This window comes from Megalobrama amblycephala, linkage group LG8, assembly GCF_018812025.1.
Source record: "Megalobrama amblycephala isolate DHTTF-2021 linkage group LG8, ASM1881202v1, whole genome shotgun sequence".
Classification (NCBI taxonomy): Eukaryota; Metazoa; Chordata; class Actinopteri; order Cypriniformes; family Xenocyprididae; genus Megalobrama; species Megalobrama amblycephala.
In genome coordinates, this window is record NC_063051.1 from 13035929 (window position 1) to 13056763 (window position 20835).

The 20835-nt window shown below is 38.2% G+C and overlaps 2 protein-coding genes across 3 annotated transcripts; one reads left to right on the forward strand and one right to left on the reverse strand.

Annotated features, from left to right (window-relative positions):
* The first annotated feature begins 403 nt into the window (after window positions 1-403).
* On the forward strand, window positions 404-14635 carry rereb (arginine-glutamic acid dipeptide (RE) repeats b). 2 transcript variants are annotated; one of them, XM_048199396.1, is made up of 17 exons: window positions 404-701; window positions 1769-1817; window positions 2088-2212; window positions 2374-2473; window positions 3655-3753; window positions 3916-3996; window positions 4085-4238; window positions 4368-4460; window positions 5431-5627; window positions 5710-5886; window positions 6024-6134; window positions 7528-8684; window positions 8933-9179; window positions 9615-10305; window positions 10572-10667; window positions 11801-11978; window positions 12138-14635. In XM_048199396.1, exons 1-17 carry the CDS (start codon window positions 676-678, stop codon window positions 12169-12171), a joined length of 3615 nt encoding a protein of 1204 aa, XP_048055353.1. In that variant the 5' UTR covers window positions 404-675; the 3' UTR covers window positions 12172-14635. The 2 variants fall into 2 exon arrangements, with proteins under 2 accessions (XP_048055353.1, XP_048055352.1); XM_048199395.1 differs by having other exon boundaries at window positions 407-701; window positions 10572-10712.
* Window positions 13229-20815, reverse strand: LOC125273751 (PPARGC1 and ESRR induced regulator, muscle 1). Its single transcript, XM_048199398.1, is given in 6 exon segments — window positions 13229-14552; window positions 14691-14807; window positions 14883-16535; window positions 16538-16610; window positions 16613-17514; window positions 20682-20815. Coding segments are annotated over 5 exon segments (2784 nt in total). The 5' UTR covers window positions 17486-17514; window positions 20682-20815; the 3' UTR covers window positions 13229-14484.
* Window positions 20816-20835: the final 20 nt, after the last annotated feature.

The window sequence follows — 20835 nt, forward strand, 5'->3', positions numbered from 1 at the left end:
TTATTATTAATAATGTTAGTATTTTTATGGCTTTATTATTATTTTAATTGAATAAAAATACGCTACTGAAAATTAGTTTTAATCAGATCCACCGGCTTCTTTTATAACAGTGAAGCGGGAGAGATATGAAGACATCTAAGCAGACAAGGCTGCGCTTAAAGCGTCTAGCCTAATTCCACTGAGCCGAAATAAATCCACCGTCTCTACAGTGGCAGTCCTTTAAATCTAACGCTCTGTATTTATATCCTACAACCCACACACTGACTGTAACAAGACAAGATTGTTATTCTTCACTCTTCATGCATGGTGTCTTTTATCAAATAAGCAAAGGAATGCCATCAAGACTAGGGTGGTTAAATTTATTGGAACATCCATAATTGTGTGTGAATATTGACACGGGAGGATGGCCAAAGACATCTCCCTGAAGCTGATCTCCATAGACAGCGGACACGGAGATGATCCCATTAGCGCTGGCTGCAGCGGCACATGCTCAGTTATGCTTGTTGAAGGGGATCTCAGTAGGCTGTGCGTGAACACTGAGGTCATCGCCTGCGCTGAGGAAAAAATACTCAGCGCAGCCTCCATTTTGAGTAGTATGAAATAGAGGAAAGCATAGTTTTGAGCCGCCGCCGCCGCTGCAAACAAACTGTAAACACTAGCGAAACGGCCTCTGCCATGGACGACTTGTTCAGTCCGCGAAGGTTTGTTGCTTCTTTATATTACATATTTACGCTTTTGCGCGCGCGAGCGCTTTTTGCGACACCCTGAATACTTTTGCATTCTAGTGCAAATCGAGATGATTTTGAACTTGACAGCTCGTCTCGCTCGGCCACACACACGCAAAGGCCAGCTAGGAGCCTGGCGAGATAAAATGGGGTAGATGTTGTGTAGGTACCGCTAACTATGTAATGCATGCTGAACGCGGTGCTGCTCTTGCAAATGAGTTTTGTTTGTCTGCTCTGCAAATATTTGTTCAGCAAATTGTGATTTTAGCATACTGTTTTCTTTCGCGGAATATGATTAGACAGCGGACGAACAGTGTTTGTGCATATCACACTCTAAGTTCAATATACTGATTTTGATTTGCACTGTAACAGATACTGCACGCATCAACGTATTGATTTATGTGTAAATATATGAACTGGACCTACAAGCCCCCGTTTATATAACCTTTGGAGGGAACGGAGCAGTCGGACGCTGATTGGCTGGTTATGCGATGTAGGCGGGATTTGGATTGATCTTCGCGACTGCTGATAGGCAAATCACATTTTATGATTAAAACTGAAAGGAGGCGATTTAAAAGGGTGGAAAACAGTGACATGAAGCTCACATGACAGGGACAGAAGTTTTCCAACAGTGTGTTTCTGCTAAATATGGTGTTTGCATTCATGCATTGTTCATTACAGGCATAGTTTGTATTATTTACATTAGGGATATTGGCTGTAAGCTTTCGCATCAGCCTTTAAATTTTAATGTATTGATTAATTGATGTAGCCTACTTACACAACCATATTTCAACTAATAAATAATATTTTGTGGTTACACTTTATTTTAAGGTGTCAGTATTACAGTGTAATTATGCATTTAATTTCTGAGTAATGACAATGAACTACATGTACTTACTATAGGGTTAGGGTTAGGATGAGGGTTTGGTTTAGGGTTAATTGCACATAATTATGCATAATTTCTAGTTATTACTACAGTAAATACATGTAACATATGTAACAATGACACTGTAAAATAAAGTGTTACCTATTTTGTCTTTCAGGCAGCTGAACAGCACACAAGGAGAGATTCGAGTGGGACCAAGTCATCAGGTAAAATGAGTACAAAGTGAATTCAAAAGTGTGTCTATGGCATGCTGTGTTTTAAAGGCGTACTAAGTCATTTTTGATAATTAAAAACATTTTACAAAGAATGAATTGCTATATCAAAATGACTTCAGTCCAGAAGTAGTTAGTAAACAAATGTATGCTGAAAGTCCAAAACCACTGGTATTATTGGGACAAAAACTATTCACTGAGTGCAAGTCTTTAAATAAACCTTTTCTTTTTGACCGTCATATTGTCATGCTCAAATGTATGCAGGCCAAGCTACCTGAATTACAGCCGCCACCTGCTCATGGAACAGAGTCTGTCACAGAAAATGAGGAGCTGGTGTGGGCACCTGGGGTCAATGACTGTGACCTTCTCATGTACCTGCGGGCTGCCAGGTAATGGCTGTTTGGCTGAATGCCAGTTACTATTCACCGTTTTACATTTATCTTCATAATCGCTTGAGGTTATATCTAAAAAGGGAACTGAGGTGTCTGTGAATGGTGTGTGATTCAACATATCCTTCTGCATTTTTGTTTTGTGTTCTCTGAATAAATAGGAGCATGGCAGCTTTTGCAGGGATGTGTGATGGAGGTTCAACGGAGGATGGTTGTCTTGCAGCTTCACGGGATGATACCACATTGAATGCTTTAAATACGGTCAGTGCTTGTAATTTTGAAGTTTTTGTGCTACATTTGTCATAAAAGAAAGTTTAAAGGTGCCCTAGATTATGTTTTTAAAAGATGTAATATAAGTCTAAGGTGTCCCCTGAATGTGTCTGTGAAGTTGCAGCTCAAAATACCCCATAGATTTTTTTTAATTAATTTTTTTAACTGCCTATTTTGGGGCATCATTATAAACGCGCTGATTTTATGCTGCGGCCCCTTTAAATCCCGTGCTCTCCGCCCACAGAGCTCGCGCTTGCCTTAAACAGTGCCTTAACAAAGTTTACACAGCTAATATAACCCTCAAAATGGATCTTTACAAAGTGTTCGTAATGCATGCGGCATGCATGCGTCAGATTATGTGAGTATTGTATACTGTTATATTGTTTACTTCTGATTTTGAATAAGTTTGATAGTGCTCCGTGGCTAACGGGTAATGCTACACTGTTGGAGAGATTTATAAAGAATGAAGTTGTGTTTATGAATTATACAGACTGCAAGTGTTTAAAAATGAAAATAGCGATGGCTCTCTTGTCTCCGTGAATACAGTAATAACCGATGGTAACTTTAACCACATTTAACAGTACATTAGCAACATGCTAATGAAACATTTAGAAAGACAGTTTACAAATATCACTAAAAATATCATGTTATCATGGATCATGTCAGTTATTATTGCTCCATCTACCATTTTTCGCTATTGTTCTTGCTTGCTTACCTAGTCTGATGATTTGGTTGTGCACATCCAGACGTTAATACTGGCTGCCCTTGTCTAATGCCTTTTATATTGTTGGAAACGTGGGCTGGCATATGCAAATATTGGGGGCGTACACCCCGACTGTTACGTAACAGTCGGTGTTATGTTTCAAGAAGGAGGAAACAATGGAGTTTGAGACTCACTGTGTCATTTCCATGTACTGAACTCTTGTTATTTAACTATGCCAAGATAAATTCAATTTTTCATTCGAGGGCACCTTTAATGATTATTTCCATTGAATTCAAATTGTTGTTGTGTTTTTAAGCACATATACGATACAAATGTAATTGAATAAATATTGTAATTTATGACCTTAACAATAATATAAACTGCAAATAATAAATCTTGCTTATTTCCTCAACTATAATTAATTTGCTGTGCAACTTTGGTATGTAATTTTAATTTGTTTTGCACACAGCTCCATGAAAGCCAATACGACGCAGCCAAAGCCCTGCAGTGTCTGGTGAAGAAACCAGTTCCAAAACTCATCGAGAAATGCTGGTCAGAAGATGAAGTGGTGAGAATGTGTTTGGTTTGAATTTAGGTTTTTTCACTTCTGTAATGACATTTGTCACTGATAAAACCTGGTCATTTATAGTGGAATGTAGAAATGTGAGACTAGAACTGTTCGGAAAGTATTACTTAAGAAATCTCAATCTTTTAATATGTTCAATTACAGAAACGGTTTATCAAAGGTCTTAGACAGTATGGCAAAAACTTCTTTAAGATCCGTAAGGAGCTACTGCCTAGTAAGAAAACGGTATGGAAACCTGCCATTTCAAATCTGACTATAAATGTGTGTTTGTCAAATTGAAGTTTTTTTTTTTACAACACATTTGTCCTCTCAGGGTGAGCTGATAACATTCTACTACTACTGGAAGAAAACTCCTGAAGCTGTGGCGTCACGACCTCATCGGCAGCAAAGAAGGCAGCCGGTGTCTCGCAAAGTGAAAACTCGCAACGCGACAGCTGCAGCCAATGCAACATCTCGCACTTCTTCCAGTAAGTGAAGCACTATGCGCCATATGTTCATTTTTTGCAGGCTGTCCAAACATGATAGCAAGTCTGATACAGTTATAATCTCCACAAGAAGGACTGTTAATAATCTTTGCATTTTCTGTCTGTCCGTAGTGGAGCTCAGTTCAGCCAGTGAAGATGATCTGGACAGCGAGGATAGTGAGCAGGGCGGCAAAGGTCAAGCCTGCAGTCACTGTCTATCCACTAGTAAGTTTATTTCATCCTTCTTCAGTGGTATGTATATAGCCTCTATGTTGAGAATGCAGTTTATACTGGTTTCATAATTTGTTGACCATATGCATGTGTCTATCAACCATCATGCTGTTCTGAAAGTGACTTTCTGTAGTGCTTGGTTTGTCACCCTACATCGGATTCAACCTGCTTAGGTTTGCAATTCTTCTTAACATGAGATAAAAATGGACCCTATTTGCATAATGTATGTTTCTGGTCTTGTTGTGAGAAAGTTTGTTCCACTTTTCACAATCTAATCAATTCCCAATGGATGTAAGTCCAGTCCTACATTTTTATTCTTGTTGAAAACTTTGTTTTACTCAGAAATACACTAGTTTGGGGCCAGTAAGATTTATAAAAAAAAGAAATAAAAAAAAAGAAATTAATACTTTTATTCAGAAAGGATGCATTTAATTGATCAAAAGTGACAGTAAAGACTTTTATAATCTTTAAAAAGATTTCTTTAAAAAGATGCTGTTCTTTGAACTTTCTATTCATCAAATAATGCAGAAAAAAGTATCATGGTTTCCACAAAAATATTAAGCAGTGCAACTGTTTTCAACATTGATAATACTGTTTCTTGAGCACTAAATCAGCATATTAAAATGATTTCTGAAGTATCATGTGACAATGAAGACTGGAGTAATAAATTACATTTTAAAGTATATTGAAATAGGAAACCGTTATTTTATATTGTAATAATATTTCACAATAATACATTTTTAATGTATTTTAGATCAAATAAATTCATCCTTATTGAGCATAAGGCACTTCTTTCAAAAATAATAAGATTTTACCTACTTTAAACTTTTGAATGGTAGCATACTTCATGTTACGGAAGTAAAATGGGTTGCACCTCTTGTGACTTCTGTAAATACTTTTTATTTGTACGAGTCTTCGCTTTCAAAACGACTCACACAACACAAAACCAACATGTTTCTTTCAGACTCTAAAGACTGGCATCATGGAGGGAGAGACAATGTCTTGTTGTGCTCTAGTTGCCACTCTCACTTCAGCAAGCATCGGCGCCTGCCACCTGTTCCCAAACCAGCAGATCCACCCTACCTCTTCAAACCTGTCAAAGAAGAGGAAGAGGGTGTCAGACATGGGATGAAGACCCGCCGGAGCCGGGTGCCACCACATGTAAGTCTAACTTGCACATTGGTGCTCAGGGCAATGGGTAAAGAGTAGTCTGCTTAATTTAGTCTTATGTCTCTGCATGTAGATGTCATCTCTTCGAAGTGGGCGCAACAGACCAACCGGAAGTCCCGACAGGGGCACGTCTCCCACCATCGAGGATGTGCGATCTAATGGACAGTCTCCCAGAGCCAGTTCCACTGCTATGGCAACCAGGGCTTCCAGTTCTGATATCAAGAATGGAGTGGCTGGGAAGACCAACAAGGTAGTCATAAAAAGGCCTAAACTCTCTAAACTCTGCTCCGTTTAGAGTTTAAAAAGTGTGTACAGCTGTGTATTTATCCTTTTTGTGTTGTTTAACCTGTTAATTTTTGTTTAAATTTCTTGATTATTAAACTTTAGAAGATGAAAGTAGAGGCATCTATAGTAAAGGGTGTTAAAAGACAGAGAGAGTCAGCTGCTCCAGATGTTGATGAACCGGAAAGGAAAAACATGAAACGACCAAAGAATCAGGTAAGGGGAACAGAGTTTCTCATTAGAGTTGCTTCTGAAGGGTTGGAAATGTAAAAAAAAATCTGAGTATTGAGTCCTAAGTTTTAAAAACTTTTCCAAGCAATCATACTTGTGATTTCTAGTTATCAGTCCTATATTGTTATCATTACTATATTGGTTATCAGTAACTCTTTTATATATATATATATATATATATATATATATATATATATATATATATATATAACTGTGCTTGTTCATTTCCAACAATTTTTACATTTAGATCATCATCATTTACCATCATCTAATGCTCACTTAAGGCCGACAGATGGCAACAGACACTTCTTTGGGTTTTGTTGGATCAGTGTGTTACCCCTGTCGGTGTCTGTTGGTGTCTGTCGGAGCTGTTTTCACCGACTGAACATGCTGAATCGGCGCTTGTCTGCGCTGGTCGGCGTCTGTCGGTGCAGTGTGAATTGGCCTTTTCAAAACACAAAAAGACACTAATATATATATATATATATATATATATATATATATAGGGGTGTAATGGTTCAAATTACTCATGGTTCGGTTTGTATCGTGGGTGTAGGATCACGGTTTTGGTAAGGTTTGGTATGTGCTATCTTCAGGAAAAAAAGGACTAATGTCAAATAAAAAAAAATTAAAGTTACAAAAGTTATTCAGTCAAGAGCAGTGAGTGATTTCTTTGTCTTATGTTGTTTGATTAACATTTATGACACAGCAGCAGGTATATTAGGCTGCTGTCACTCTAAGACATAATGCACAGATCCAGTATACTTCTCGACTGTTTACGTACACTTAAGACATAACCAACTATGTTAGCTAGGATAGACAGGCACATTGAAATAATTTTTGTGTGAATTCGTCTGTTTAAGTGCATGTGCACTTCGGATGTGTACAAACACAAAACATCTCACACAGTTCTCTCTTTCAAGTCTTTTTGCGCTTAAATATTTAAATTGGCAAGGCTTCAAAACACATGCAAATGATAAACTTTCACTGTTGTAACGTATTGGAAAACCAGAATGTTCCCAGACAGGAGATATATATTGCGGCTCTATCACTGGCTTGTCTCCTTGTTATGTTGAACTGCAACACACCAACACATCAGGAACTGTGATATCAGCAACAGATTTAAATACTAATTGGTCTGCCACTCTCCCATGAAACATATATTAGCAAAACTGTCTGTCTGTTTTCACCAAACAATAATATAGATGTGTTGTCAGATTTGTGTGCCGAACTGTGGGAGAAAGATATGGTTTGATTTTATTACCAAGAACCGTTACACCCCTAAATATATATATATATATATATATATATATATATATATATATATATATATATATAAATAAAAGCAGTGTTAATAAGCAGTGTTTCTCTAACCCAGGATGGTCCCGATTCTCCATCAGAAGGTGAGGGTGAAGGCGAGAGCTCCGATAGCCGCAGTGCCAATGACGATGGCAGCAGCGACACTAAAGACATCGATCAGGACAACCGCAGTTCCTCCCCCAGCCTGGCCAGTCCCCTGCAGGCTAACGAAAGTGACTCTGACTCCCCAGCACCGCCCCTTGCACCTGGCCCAACCCCACAAACCCAGCCCCAGCAGCCTGCTGCTGTGGCCACCCCCACAACACATGGCTCTGAAACACCATCATCTCCTCAGCCCTCTCTGCTTGCATCCTCATCCGCACCTTCACCTGGAGCTTCTACCGCCACCTCGAAGGCAACATCTGTAGAGGTTCCCCAGGAGGTTCCATCTCCAACCGCTTTCAGAAGTGGTCCCAGGGGACCTGAAGCACCCAACTCTTACTCAAACTCCTCGTCTCAGCAGGTGCAGTGTCCAGGACAGGGGCAGTCATTCCCTGTGCCGCCCCATTATCAGCAAAATCCAGGTCAGCTGCAAAATCCTTCATCTGGGGCCAATCAGCCACCAGGGTTTGCTTCCAGACTGCTGCACCTTCAAAAAGAAAGTCCTCTTCCTCTTCTTCCTCCAACAGCAGCATCCCAAATCAAGCCCCCTCCGACCACTCCAATTCCACCTTCTCACAAGCAGCCCCCTCACCTTTCTGCACCTCCACCCCATTTCCTGCAGATCCACCCCAATTTGCCTCCACCTCCTGCTCTAAAACCTCTTGCGTCCTTGCCCTCACAGCACTTGCCTTGTTCCCAGCCTCCCCCACTTCATATAATTCCACAAAATCACTCCGCTCAGCCTTCTGTTCTGACTCAGTCGCAGAGCCAGCAGGTCAAAGGTCACACCGGTGGTGCCCCTCCGGCTGCAGCTAGTTCTAACCCATCGCTCCCCCCAAATCGTCCTGCTCCCGAGTCCACTGCTTCATTCCCTCTTTACGCTTCTCCCATCCCTGTCCCTGCCCATCAGCCCTCCACTTCCTCCTCAGCAAACATTCCTGTTGGACAGGCTCATATCAAAGAGGAGCCAATTGATGAGGAGGAGGAGTGCGATAGCCCGCCTCCCCCTCGCAGAAGTCCCTCACCTGTACCGACAGTGGTTGACATACCCAGCCATGCAAGTCAGTCAGCAAGGTATGGAGATCGCATTTATCAATATTTGAAATTTTTGTTAAAATAAAAATGAAAAATATAAATAAAATGATTTCCCAGTGTAGCAGTGTAAAATAATTATTTTAAATTCAAAATAAAAGTTCAGTAAAATGTATCTTAATTTTTACTTTATATAATTACCCTGCATTTCCCTTTGAAAACAATTCACTAAGACATTTACTGTGCAATTTAGCGCACATAGTGAATTCTATTTTGTTTGACAATTGCAGATTCATCAAACACCTCAACCGAGGCTACAACTCCTGCTCTCGCACGGACCTGTACTTCACCCCCTTGGCCTCCTCAAAACTGGCTAAGAAACGAGAGGAAACTGCCGAAAGATCCAGAAGAGAAGCAGAGCTGAGCGCTCGACAGGGACGGGAGAGAGAAAGAGAAAGAGAGCGTGAGAGAGAGAGGGAGAGGGAGAGAGAAAGAGAGCGGGAACGAGAAAGGGACAGAGACTCTGATAAAACCTCTGTAAGTATATGTAGCGTTTACTTTTGAATATTGAGAGAAAAAAATAAATTATAGTTTACTAAAAATAGGATAAATTCTCCTTACCATAATGCAAAAAATACTCATGCCAAGTACTGCAATGCAAAAAAATGTAAATTGTCAAGTATTTATGTATTATGATAGTATTTGTTGTACTGTTTCTGATTTTTATTAGATTATGAATTTATTTAGAATTTAAATATAAATAAATGTATAATTGTAATATTAAATCAAATTAAAAAACAATCTTGTTCCTAAAAATAGGCTTAATGTTATTGTATTATTTAAATAATATAATATAATAATTTTCTTATATTCTTGTATATTTTCTTCTTATAAAAACTATTTTTTGGCTTTTGAAAATTTTTTAAAGATCTTGCTTTAAAGAAGTTAATATAATAAACTTTTTTTACATAGCGTGCTTCAAGCTCATCCCATGATGGCCGCATAGGTGAGCACCTGCTTGCTGCCCATGTGCAACCCGGCCGTCCGTCATTCGAACCACCTCCACCCACCACCGTAGCTGCTGTTCCACCATATCTTGGCCCTGACACTCCAGCCCTTCGCACGCTCAGCGAGTATGCCCGCCCTCACGTCATGTCACCCTCCAACCGCAACCATCCTTTCTTCATGCCTCTTGGGCCTGGTGAGCACCTGTTAGCTTATCACATGCCGGGGCTCTACGCAGCAGATCCAGCCCTCCGAGAGCGAGAGCTTCGTGAGCTTCGAGAGAGAGAGATCCGAGAACGAATGAAGCCCGGATATGAGGTGAAGCCACCGGATCTGGAGAACCCACTTCATCCATCGGCAAATCCTATGGAGCATTTTGCGCGCCACGGTGCCCTGCCTCTGCCTCATGTGGCTGGGCCTCACCCCTTTGCCCAATTCCACCCAGCCATGGAGCGCAACGTAGGGGGACCTCCCCGGCCGGAAATCAGCTACGCTGAGCGTTTGACTGCTGAACGGCTCCATGCTGAAAGGATGGCCTCTGTTGCAGCAGGTGACCCTGTTGCACGGCTACAGATGCTTAATGTTACTCCACATCACCACCAACACTCACACATACACTCCCATCTTCATCTGCACCAACAGGACCCTCTAAACCAAGGTGAGAATTTCAGAGATGTAGGCAAACACAGTTATCTAGATCAGTATTTCTCAACTCCATTCCTCGGGTTCCTCCTCCCAGAATTGTTCCCTATTCAACAGAATAAGAAGCTGATGAGCTGAAATCAGGTGTTTAAATGAGTTGAGACATCTAAAATATTCTGGTAGGTGGGTTGCCAGGACTGGAGATAAACACTGATCTAGATTACATTTTTTTTTTTTTTAATAAAGAAAGTAAATGGAAATGTTGACATCTTTGTCTTTCAGGACAAGGGCCTCATCCTCTGGTGGACCCATTGGCTGCTGGCCCCCCTCTGGCACGATTCCCTTACCCACCTGGTGCCATCTCCAACCCTCTACTCAGTGAGTTACCCCATGAGCACGAAATGCTCCGCCACCCTCTGTTTGGTGAGTCACCAAATAGACTCCCGTTTCATATAAAATAAAACTAACATTAACATTTCTAACAAATATAGCCAGGCCCAGATGTAATCCCAGGCCCCCCGCTGAGCCAAACTGGAACACCAAACCCTTTTGATTTGTACATCTCCATTGCTTGCATGCTTCTTCATTAAATATTTTTCTTAGTTATATTAAACTTTCAGCAGCCAAGTGTGTAAGCACTCTCAATTCCTTTTAAAACATTTAACTGTTGGAATCCATTCTGTGGAATTAATATTTACGATTAATTCAATTTTATAGATATATATTTATATATTAGTCTGTTTTTGATTTTTGAATGTAGCCTCTTATACTTACCAAGGCTGCATTTATTTGATTAAAAACACAGTGAAATATTGTGAAACATTTCTGCAATTTAAAATATCTTTTCTATTTTAATATATTTTAAAATGTGATGGTAAAGCTGAATTTTCAGCATCATTACTCCATTCTTCAGTGTCACATGATCACATGATTTTTGTGGAAACAGTGAAATATTTTTTTCACGATTCATTGATAAATATAACATCATAAGAACAGCATTTATTTGAAATAGAATGTTTACATTATAAATGTCTTTACTGTCACTTTAATGCATCCTTTCTGAATTAAAAAAAAAATATATATATATATATATATATATATTTTAAATTTTATTGACCCCAAGCTTTTTAAAGATATTTTATAAAATATACAATTTATATGTACAGTATAATATAAAAAAAAAAAGAGTCCACAGATTCCGTCTGGGCCTGTCCTTTGCTTATGATAAACTGTCTAGTGATGTCTAGAAGGAACAACTCGAGCATTGTTTTGAGTATTATTGTGTCACATAGTGATTACATTTGGTTGCTATTATGACTTGCTATCAAAATCAATGACGTTTTCAAGATTGCGACAACACTGCATACTTGATTATAATAGTCAAGGCAACCTATTGTTGTTTCACAATAACATCCAGCATCTATACATTACAGTCCCATGCTAGGAAATAGTTCTCAGCTATTTGAGGGAAGTGTAACTGAAGTAAGGTGTTTTATGCCTTTCTTTCATAGGAACACCATTCCCCAGAGAATTACCAGGACCACTGGCTCCAATGTCGGCTGCGCATCAGTTGCAGGCAATGCAGGCACAGTCAGCAGAGCTGCAGAGGCTGGCGCTTGAGCAGCAGTGGCTACATGGACATGCACACTTACATAGTGCTCCTCTCCCCAGCCAAGAAGACTACTACAGGTGAACCACAGAGGCCTTAACGTGCTGTTTTAGAATGCATGTGTAAATATGCTCTTAGCAAGTTGTTTTGATGGCATTTTTTCTTTAAAAATGCATGCACTGATGAGTCATTTACTGACTATACTATGACTATATATTGAACTGTTGTCTCTTTGACAGCCGTCTGAAGAAAGAGGGAGACAAGCAGTCCTGAAATGAACAAATCCTCCACTGTGGATTACAAAGTGATTCTGTGTTCAGGGTATCAGGCCTTTTGTTTCAAAAAACCCGGCATGGGTTTATCCCTGTTTTGGCACTTATAAACATTTGACCGACTCCTTTGTGCTGTATGAAATAACTAGACTTTTGGAGAACAGTGAATTTGCTTTCCTTGCATGAACACTATTTAGAAATTGTTTCTGTCAGAAATGCAATTCCCTTGTAATGTCGTTATTGTGCTAAAAGCACAGTACTGTAGATTTACTAAGTATTTGAGAAGTGCTGTCCAATATCCAGAGTTTATCACAGTTTAGTTTCAAAATTTATTGAAACATTCATTTTAAGATTGTAAATATTATATGTTTAAAATAATATATTAACTGTTGGAATTTAAATTTCAATGATAGATTTGGATACAAAAACTTCAGATGACCTGTGTGCAAAAAGTGCATGCTTTACTCTATCCTTCCTTTTCTCTGACAGCCTCTTCATCTATACCTCAGAGTGCTCATCAATATAAAACCCACCTGTAGTAAACTCCGCAATACCTTATTCTTTCAGTAATTTAGCTTTTTACCATTTGATTTAAAGACGTAAACCAAATGCAGCCCGAGTATCAGCATGTTGACTGTAGTGTTGATCTTGCCCTGTCTGGAAACAGAGCTTGTCCATCTCTACAGAACAGTTGCTTCACTGCCATGGTCATACGATGCTGCAGAAGACCGATCAGGCCGACAGACACCTGCTTGCAGTGTTTACCACCATGCTTAAGGACACAATGTGATAGAGCAGGTCAGTTCCTTTGTCATCCCTACTTGGGACAGAAGTTTAGGAAGTTTATTTATAGAGGGTACCTGCAGTTAGCAATAAATTGCATATGGCATATTTAATGGTATCTTCACTACCGGCTTCAGCCCTAGCATATGCAATTGGCCAATTCAACAAATGGGCTACTGTTTAGTAAGTTACATTGTCATAGTCAAGCTGGTTGGGAAGGAGCACAGCATTCTCAGAAGATGAAATTCATTATAGACACATTAAAGAAAGAAAGGTAATATTGTGACCGTTTAATGCAATACAAGTGTATTGTTGTGCACTTCTATTAATTGTTAAAATAACAATAGAAAACATGAAATGGAGTGCCATTGTTTTGTATGTGTTCAAGCGGACATGAGTTTATCTGTTAACAATGTTATTGTGAAACTTTGATGGGCTACTTTATCTAAAACTGCCAAAAAGTCATTATTTTCTTTGAATTAACACTAAACATTTGTTCTAGCATTTTACAAAGTATATGGATGTTATTAATGAGAAATATATTCTCATTTTTAGTATCCATGTCTTGATGTATATTTGTCTTTACATGCACAGTGTTGTCAAGTTGCAATTTCCTTATAGTTGAACATTTCTCAAAACTTCAAAACTGTCATTTTGATGACAAATGCATGATTATTTCAAACAGTTTGGATCATTTTTACTCTTCTTCATACACTTCAATACATCCCTTTACATGTCATATGAACACATATAGTCAACTCAGATCTTTTCTCTTTTTTTATCAGTACATTTGCTTTCAGTGCTAAATTCGTTTATGTTTTTTTGTAAGCATATTTTTTGAGGCTGTTTCATATACACTTGCTCTTTTCACATTGACACCGCTTATCTCTGATAGAAACACTTTGACACTCAGCAGCAGTCATTCTTCTGGCACTTTCTGATACCTCCTTAACTCCCAACTATATTTTATGTGCGAATTTATATTCTTTATGAAATGTTCTCAGATCTGTTTCTTTTTTTCTTTTTTTTATCTTTGGCCGCATGATGTTTTTGCATTTAATAGATACATCTAGTGTGAATATCATTGAAAATGTTTTTTTTATATGTACACTGCAAAATAGTTTAATTGTGAGTTACATAAATATGTATAGCACAGCTTGAGTCCTGAATATAACTGACGCAAAACTTACCAGTTGTCACTTCTGGTCCATATCAACATAATATCTAAAGCAATATATGTCTTCTAACTGAACAAGTGTTTGTATGGGAAAAACTAATGTTTCCTCCTTTGCTTTGTATGCTTTTCTTTAACAAAATTGTCCTTTGATAAGTTATTTATTGATTGAACACCTATTTTGTAACATGAATATATTAAACATTAAAATATTAGACTGTTAGGAAATATGGAATACAACCTAATACGTGTATTTACTAAAGTGTTTGGTGTGAATTTGTGCAAAATTAACCCTTTCCTGTACACTGGCCCCTTGTGAGAAATCCTCAGAAAGCTCTAATACTAGATTTTTATGGTTCATCCTTCTTTTATGTATCGCCGCAAGTACTGGATGGCAGATAACGCGCTCACATTTGCCAGAAGAGCTGAGAAACAATAGAGGGAAAAAGGATCATGTTAATTTTGTGTGCTCATATTATCTGAATAAATTGCCTAATTTAATATGTAACAGACTGATCATTGTGTCTCATTTCAGAAATACACAATCCACATGATGGTCTTACCTGCTTTCCACATGTCTGTAGATTGTGGGTCGCTTGACTTGAGTACCCAAGACGCAAAAGCAATGCAAACAAGGCACATGTCTGCTTGTTTTAATGAAAAAAGGAAGCAATCTCTATCTGTAAGCAGAATTTTGCAATGTTAGACTTAACATTATCATATCTATTTCATCCATTTGAACTAAAAAAATGTACCTGTGTCTGTGACCGTTGCCCCAACATGTATCTGATGTTCTTGTATCTGACGCTCTGTCAATTGTCCAAGGGCCTGGTTTTCTAGGAGAACCACTGGAAGCTTTGGTTGAGCTATAGAGGAACTTGATGTTGTTTTTGTTCCATAACCGTAGACTGTGTCGGCTGTATTGGGAAAACCCCAAGAAGTGGCCATCCTACACCATGTCCTTCCCATTAAAAGTTTGGTGTGTCTCAGAGAAAGGTTTCTCCAGGTACTTCTCTGGCTAGTGATAAAGCACATGTTTGATGTTTCAGAGGGGCTTGCACACCTCATAACTCGGATTGGGCCGATCTCGTCTTCACTATCCAACTGTATCACATTTTCTACCTCTGGAAATTCTAGGTCTTTCATCACTGAGCGAGAAGAAGAATAAATTGGAACCAATGTTTTCTCACTTTTTGTTGAACCTTGCACTGAAGGAAACAGAAAATTCTCAACCTCAAAGTCTGAGAAGTCCTCATCATAAGTCTCAGCCACAGATACGTTCTGTGAAAAACAAAGCGAAGTGTTTCTATCTGGAATCCATGCTTGGTATTGTTCTGATTCTGTGTCGCTCTCCAAGATTTCAAAGAAAGACGACAGACTCTGATCATTTAGAACATCAGAAACTGATAAAACTGGAGAAGGCATTGATCTCCTCATGCTACAGTGGTCCAGTAGAAAGGAACTCATGTTGTTGTCTTCTTTTGTTACTAGAAATATGTCCTGCATCTCTGCTTCTGTCTCTGAATACAGTGGGGAATCGCTCTCAGTACACAGCTTTACTATCTCATTTGATTCACTCCGCCAAGTTTCTTCTAAATCCATGGGACATGTAGAATCAAGAAACCTTTGGGTTTGCTCTTTGCCTTCAAGGGGTTCAGGACTAGGGTTTGCACTTGCATGAAGAAGTTGTAGAAACTCGTCATCGAAATCAGAGTAAGTTGAAAATTCGCAGCTCGATCGGTCTGGTTTAGAGTCATCCAAATGTGTGAAATAGTCAGAATCTGCTGTATCATCTACCAGGCCATCTTCTAAATTATCATCTTTAGATTCTACCTCACCCCCATCAAAAAGATGAGTGTCGACAGCGTCCACATGGCTTATTTCCTCTGGAACGCTGCTTTCTGTCAGTTGAGACCTGTTATTGGCTATTCTAATTTGCAAAATGTCATTTATTGTTAGTTTTTCCATTTCATCCCAAAAGGAGGAAATAGCGAATATGGGTCGAGTCGGACCTGAAGTCGTGGCACTGTTGCTGGAGAATTGTGTCTCTTGGGATGAATGGGATGATTCTTCTCTATTATACGATTGTCCCAAGGGCTCTTGCTGTTCTGTTCTTTCTCCTTCAGTATCTGAAGGAGAAGTGGGCTTAGAAGCACCCATAATAAATCTGGCACTTTCCACCCCAGTGTCATTATTAAAGTGGCTTAAACTATTAGTTGTATGTATACATTCACAGTTATAATCTACTGTGGATTTGTCATATTTACCACATGCTGTGCTTTCATTATCCCAATATTGTGGCAAAGGGTCACTGAGATCTTTAAATATTTTCTGTGGCATCTGTTTGGGAGTTAAAAGTGAATTTAGAGAGTCGGCAGGATTTCTTTCTAATTTTGCTTCTGGAATTTTGTCATGCTTTCCTTTTTTAAACTATTGGCACAGCTTGTTTTTTCCCCTTCACACTCACATGATCTAATGGGCGAAATACATATTTCATTTGGATATGAGGTACATTTTGAAAATTTGGTGAGTCAGAAAAAACATTTTCTTGTTCAAATTTGTCCTGCGTTGTTTGTCTGTCAATAATTTCTTTACCTGGCTCTGTATTGTTATTTAAGGAAGAGCACTTCTCCATCACTCCGCTATTCTGGCTCAAGTTTTTACAAGGTTTTTTTTTTCTTCTTTTTTTTTGGACTGAAGTAGGACCCTTTTCTCTCAGACGGATTGGACTGTCATTTACAGTGACAAACCAACGCTCCTTCTCTTTTTTGGCCACTGGTGAAGCGTGCGTCTCCTCAGTTAGCATTTCTATACCATCCGTACTCTTTTCATGCTTTATATCTGCTGAAGATTTTTCAGAGACTTGCTCGATGGTGGCTTGGCTTGATTTATTCTCACCATTCTCTTGATTCTCATCATTTTCTCTTAATTTCTCTAAGTTTAACTTCTCAGTCAGGCTGCTGTCTTCACTTGCTTTGTTTTGACATTCACATGTAGCGCCCAGTTGATTTTCTCTTTCATCGGACATCTGCTCAGCAGACTTGGCATTCTGTGGCTTTGTTTGAGGACTAGGATATTCAGTAAACTCTGAATTCTCAGATGTATGTTCTGTTTTACATTCTCCTATTTGATGCTGTTTTTGTCCTTCTACACAATCTTTTTCACAGTGTTGGTCAGGGTTGGCCTGAGTGGGAAGAGATGACACGTAGACAGAGGTTTTATCATCATCAATGTCACTGAAGCCAGACTCATCTAAGGCTGCAAGCTTGGCCTGCTGAACAGAACATTCCTCGCTCTCTGTACAGAAAGAGTCCCAATCCTGCTCTGCTATCAGCACACTGTGGTCTATGTCATCCATTGCAGTTGAGCTTAAATGGCTTATGACATCTGAAACAAACAATGACAAAAAACACAATTATGAAAAAAAAAAAATTGTTGACCAAAAAAAAGTTGTTGACCAAAATATTTACACTGCCATTCATTTTGATCAAAAATACAAAAAACATTTTCTATTATAATATATTTTAAAATGTAATTTATTCCTGTAATGGCAAATTTCAGCAGCCATTACTCTTTTTTTTTTCATCATTCTTTCATGAATTGAACATTCAAACATTCAGAACAGCATTCATCCTGTGAGATAGAACTCTCTTTTTAACATTATATCTTTGCTGATCAATTTTAAGCATCCTTGCTAAATTAAAATAATTTCTTTTAAAATACAAAAAAAAACTTACTGACTCCAAACCTTTGAATGGTAGTCTATTTTATTCAGCTGATCAGTATAGACTGCATCTTTCAATTTAGTCATATATAGTCATATATATATATATATGAAAGATGCAGTCTATATATATATATATATATATATATATATATATATATATATATATATATATATATATATACACAGTTGTGGCCAGAATTATTGGCACCCTTCATAAATATGATCAAAGATGACTCTAAAAGTAAATCTGCATTGTTTATCCTTTTGATCTTTAATTCATAAAATCTAACCTTTTATTGAAGGAAAAGAATTGAACGTGGGGGGAAACTCACATTAAGAAATAAATGTTTTTTTCCAAAACACGTTGGCCACAATTATTGGCACCCCTAGAATTTTTATGAGTAAAACATATCTGAAGTATATTCCCATTCATATTTACATTTTTTTAGCACACCAGGGTGATCATGAACATGAAATTGTCCAGCCGAGACTTCCTGTTCCACAGGAGTACAAACATGAGGAAACACAAAGGCCAAATTCCCTTAATCATTCATCACAATGAGAAAAACCAAAGAATATAGTTCTGATGTGCAGCAAAAGATTGTTGAGCTTCACAAAATAGAAAGTGGCTGTAAGAAAATAGCTAAAGCATTGAAAATCCCCATTTCCACTATCAGGGCAATAATTAAGAATTTCCAATCAACTAAAGATGTTACAAATCGTCCTGGAAGAGGACGTGTGTCTAAATCGTTCTAATGCACAGTGAGGAGGAGAGTTTGATTGGCCAAAGACTCTCCAAGGATCACAGCTGGAGAATTGCAGAGATTAGTTGAGTCTTGAGTCTCAGAAAGCCTAAAAAAAAAATCAAAGCACCTACATCCCCACAAGTTGTTCAGGAAGGTTTCAAGAAAAATCCTCTGCTCTCATCCAGAAACAATCTCCAACATATTCAGTTGTCAGACAAGACTGGAACTTCAAACGGGACCGGCCTCTATATGGTCAGATGAAACTAAAAAAAGAGCTTTTTGGCATCAAACCCACCAGAAGGGTATGGTGCACACATGGATAAAAAGTACCCCATGTCCACGGTTAAATCTACTGCTGGATCTTTAATGTTGTGGGCCTATTTTTGTGCTGGAGGTCCTGGACATCTTGTTCAGATACATGGTATCATGGATTCTATCAAATACCAACAGATAAAAAAATCAAAACCTGACCGCTTCTGCTAGAAATCCTATAATGGGCTGTGGTTGGATCATCCGTCGGGACAATGATTCAAAACAAACATCAAAACCAACACAAAATATGTCACTGAACACAAAATGAAGCTTCTGTCCCCTGACCTGAACTCTAAAGAAAATGAGTGGAGTGAACTGAAGAGAAGAAGCACCAACATGGACCTGGGAATCTGAAAGATCTGGAGAGATTCTGTATGGAGGAATGATCTCTGATCTCTTGTCAGGTGTTCTCCAAACTCATCAGACATTATAGGTGAAGACTCAGAGCTGTTATCTTGGCAAAAGGAGGTTGCAAAAAGAATTGAATAAAAGGGTGCCAATAATTGTGGTCAATGTGTTTTGGAGAAAAAGATTCGATCTTTTATAAATTAAAGATCAAAAGGATAAACAATGCAGATTTATTATTACAGTTATCTTTGATCATATTTATGAAGGGTGCCAATAATTCTGGCCACAACTGTATATATATATATATATATATATATATATATATATATATATATATATATATATATATATATATATATATATATATATATATTTATTAATGCTAACTTTTGTCCAAGAACTTAGAGCTTAAATTACTAGGTTAAATTTGTAGGCATCATTTACAACAAAAGAAAAATGTTGAATATCCAAAAATATTTGAAGAATCTTAAAGTATTAAGTTTAAGAAAGTATTAAAAAAAAACTTTGACATTTTTTTGAACTTTGTTCTAAAATCTTCTCCAATTAAACACCATTAAACACAAAACATATTGCTTTTTAAACAACACTGAACAGAAACAAGTTTCTACCATTCAAATGCTATTAAGTTCCTAAACTCAGAAACACTAAGCAACCCAAATTCCAAAAGAATTAAAACAAATATGCTGTAATATACTCAAACTGTCTCAGGCCAATGATCTTGGCCTGCCTGTAAGATGACTCCAGAGCAGACTGTACCCAGAGCATTCACAACAACTCACTGCAAGGTGATTTGTGGATTAAAACATGTCAGTGACAGGAAACAGCCCCACAAGAGTCCCATAAAACATCCCAGCATGATGTTCTGTTTGGGTCATGTCTTTTACAAATATTTTGCATGGTCCAGTTGCTCAGAAATGACCTAGATGTGTTTTACAACCTTTAATAAGTCTTATCTTATCAAGCTTGTGGGGCGTTTTCTTACAAACACATGTAGATGCATTTAGCTATGCTTATTTTTCATTTTTTCTTCTAATTACATTTTAAAGAAAATATAATTTCCCATGAGCTTCATAACTGTTGTACAAAAGCCTAGAATGATGATGAATATTATTATTAGATACAGCCATCATCTTAGTACACAAACTGGGTGCTTAGTTCTTCATTAGTGTATTAATTAGTTCAACCCCTGTTCATGAGGTTCTAATCCATCGTGTGCACGATTAAGTGGCTCATTTTGGTAGTAGCACTGATACACCAAGCATAGATCAATAGAAAATATTTCCAAAAACAAAACCTCCTCTTAGAAAAGCTCCGCAAACTTCTAGCTCTGCAAAATCTGCATCTAGTCAGTTTACATTAAACATCTTTTAAACATCTCACCCCTTTTATGATTTTCCTACCTTTAGTTGTACGTTAGTTATGCTTTCGAAACACTTCAGTGTTGATCCGACACTGGCATGGCACACCTTCAAAACCACAGTGCCCTTGCGTGTGGGAGAGGGGGGCCCTGTGTCCAGGTCTGTTATAAATAGAGCTGTGTGTCTGATCACATGG

What these genes read in the sequence shown, in the direction of transcription:
- rereb (XM_048199395.1), top strand. Translation starts at nt 676, where the DNA reads ATGGACGACTTGTTCAGTCCGCGAAG. An exon ending in GACTTGTTCAGTCCGCGAAG is followed by an intron (nt 702 to 1,768) that starts GTTTGTTGCTTC and finishes TTTGTCTTTCAG; the next exon opens with GCAGCTGAACAGCACACAAG. An exon ending in GCTCCGCCACCCTCTGTTTG is followed by an intron (nt 10,713 to 11,800) that starts GTGAGTCACCAA and finishes TTTCTTTCATAG; the next exon opens with GAACACCATTCCCCAGAGAA.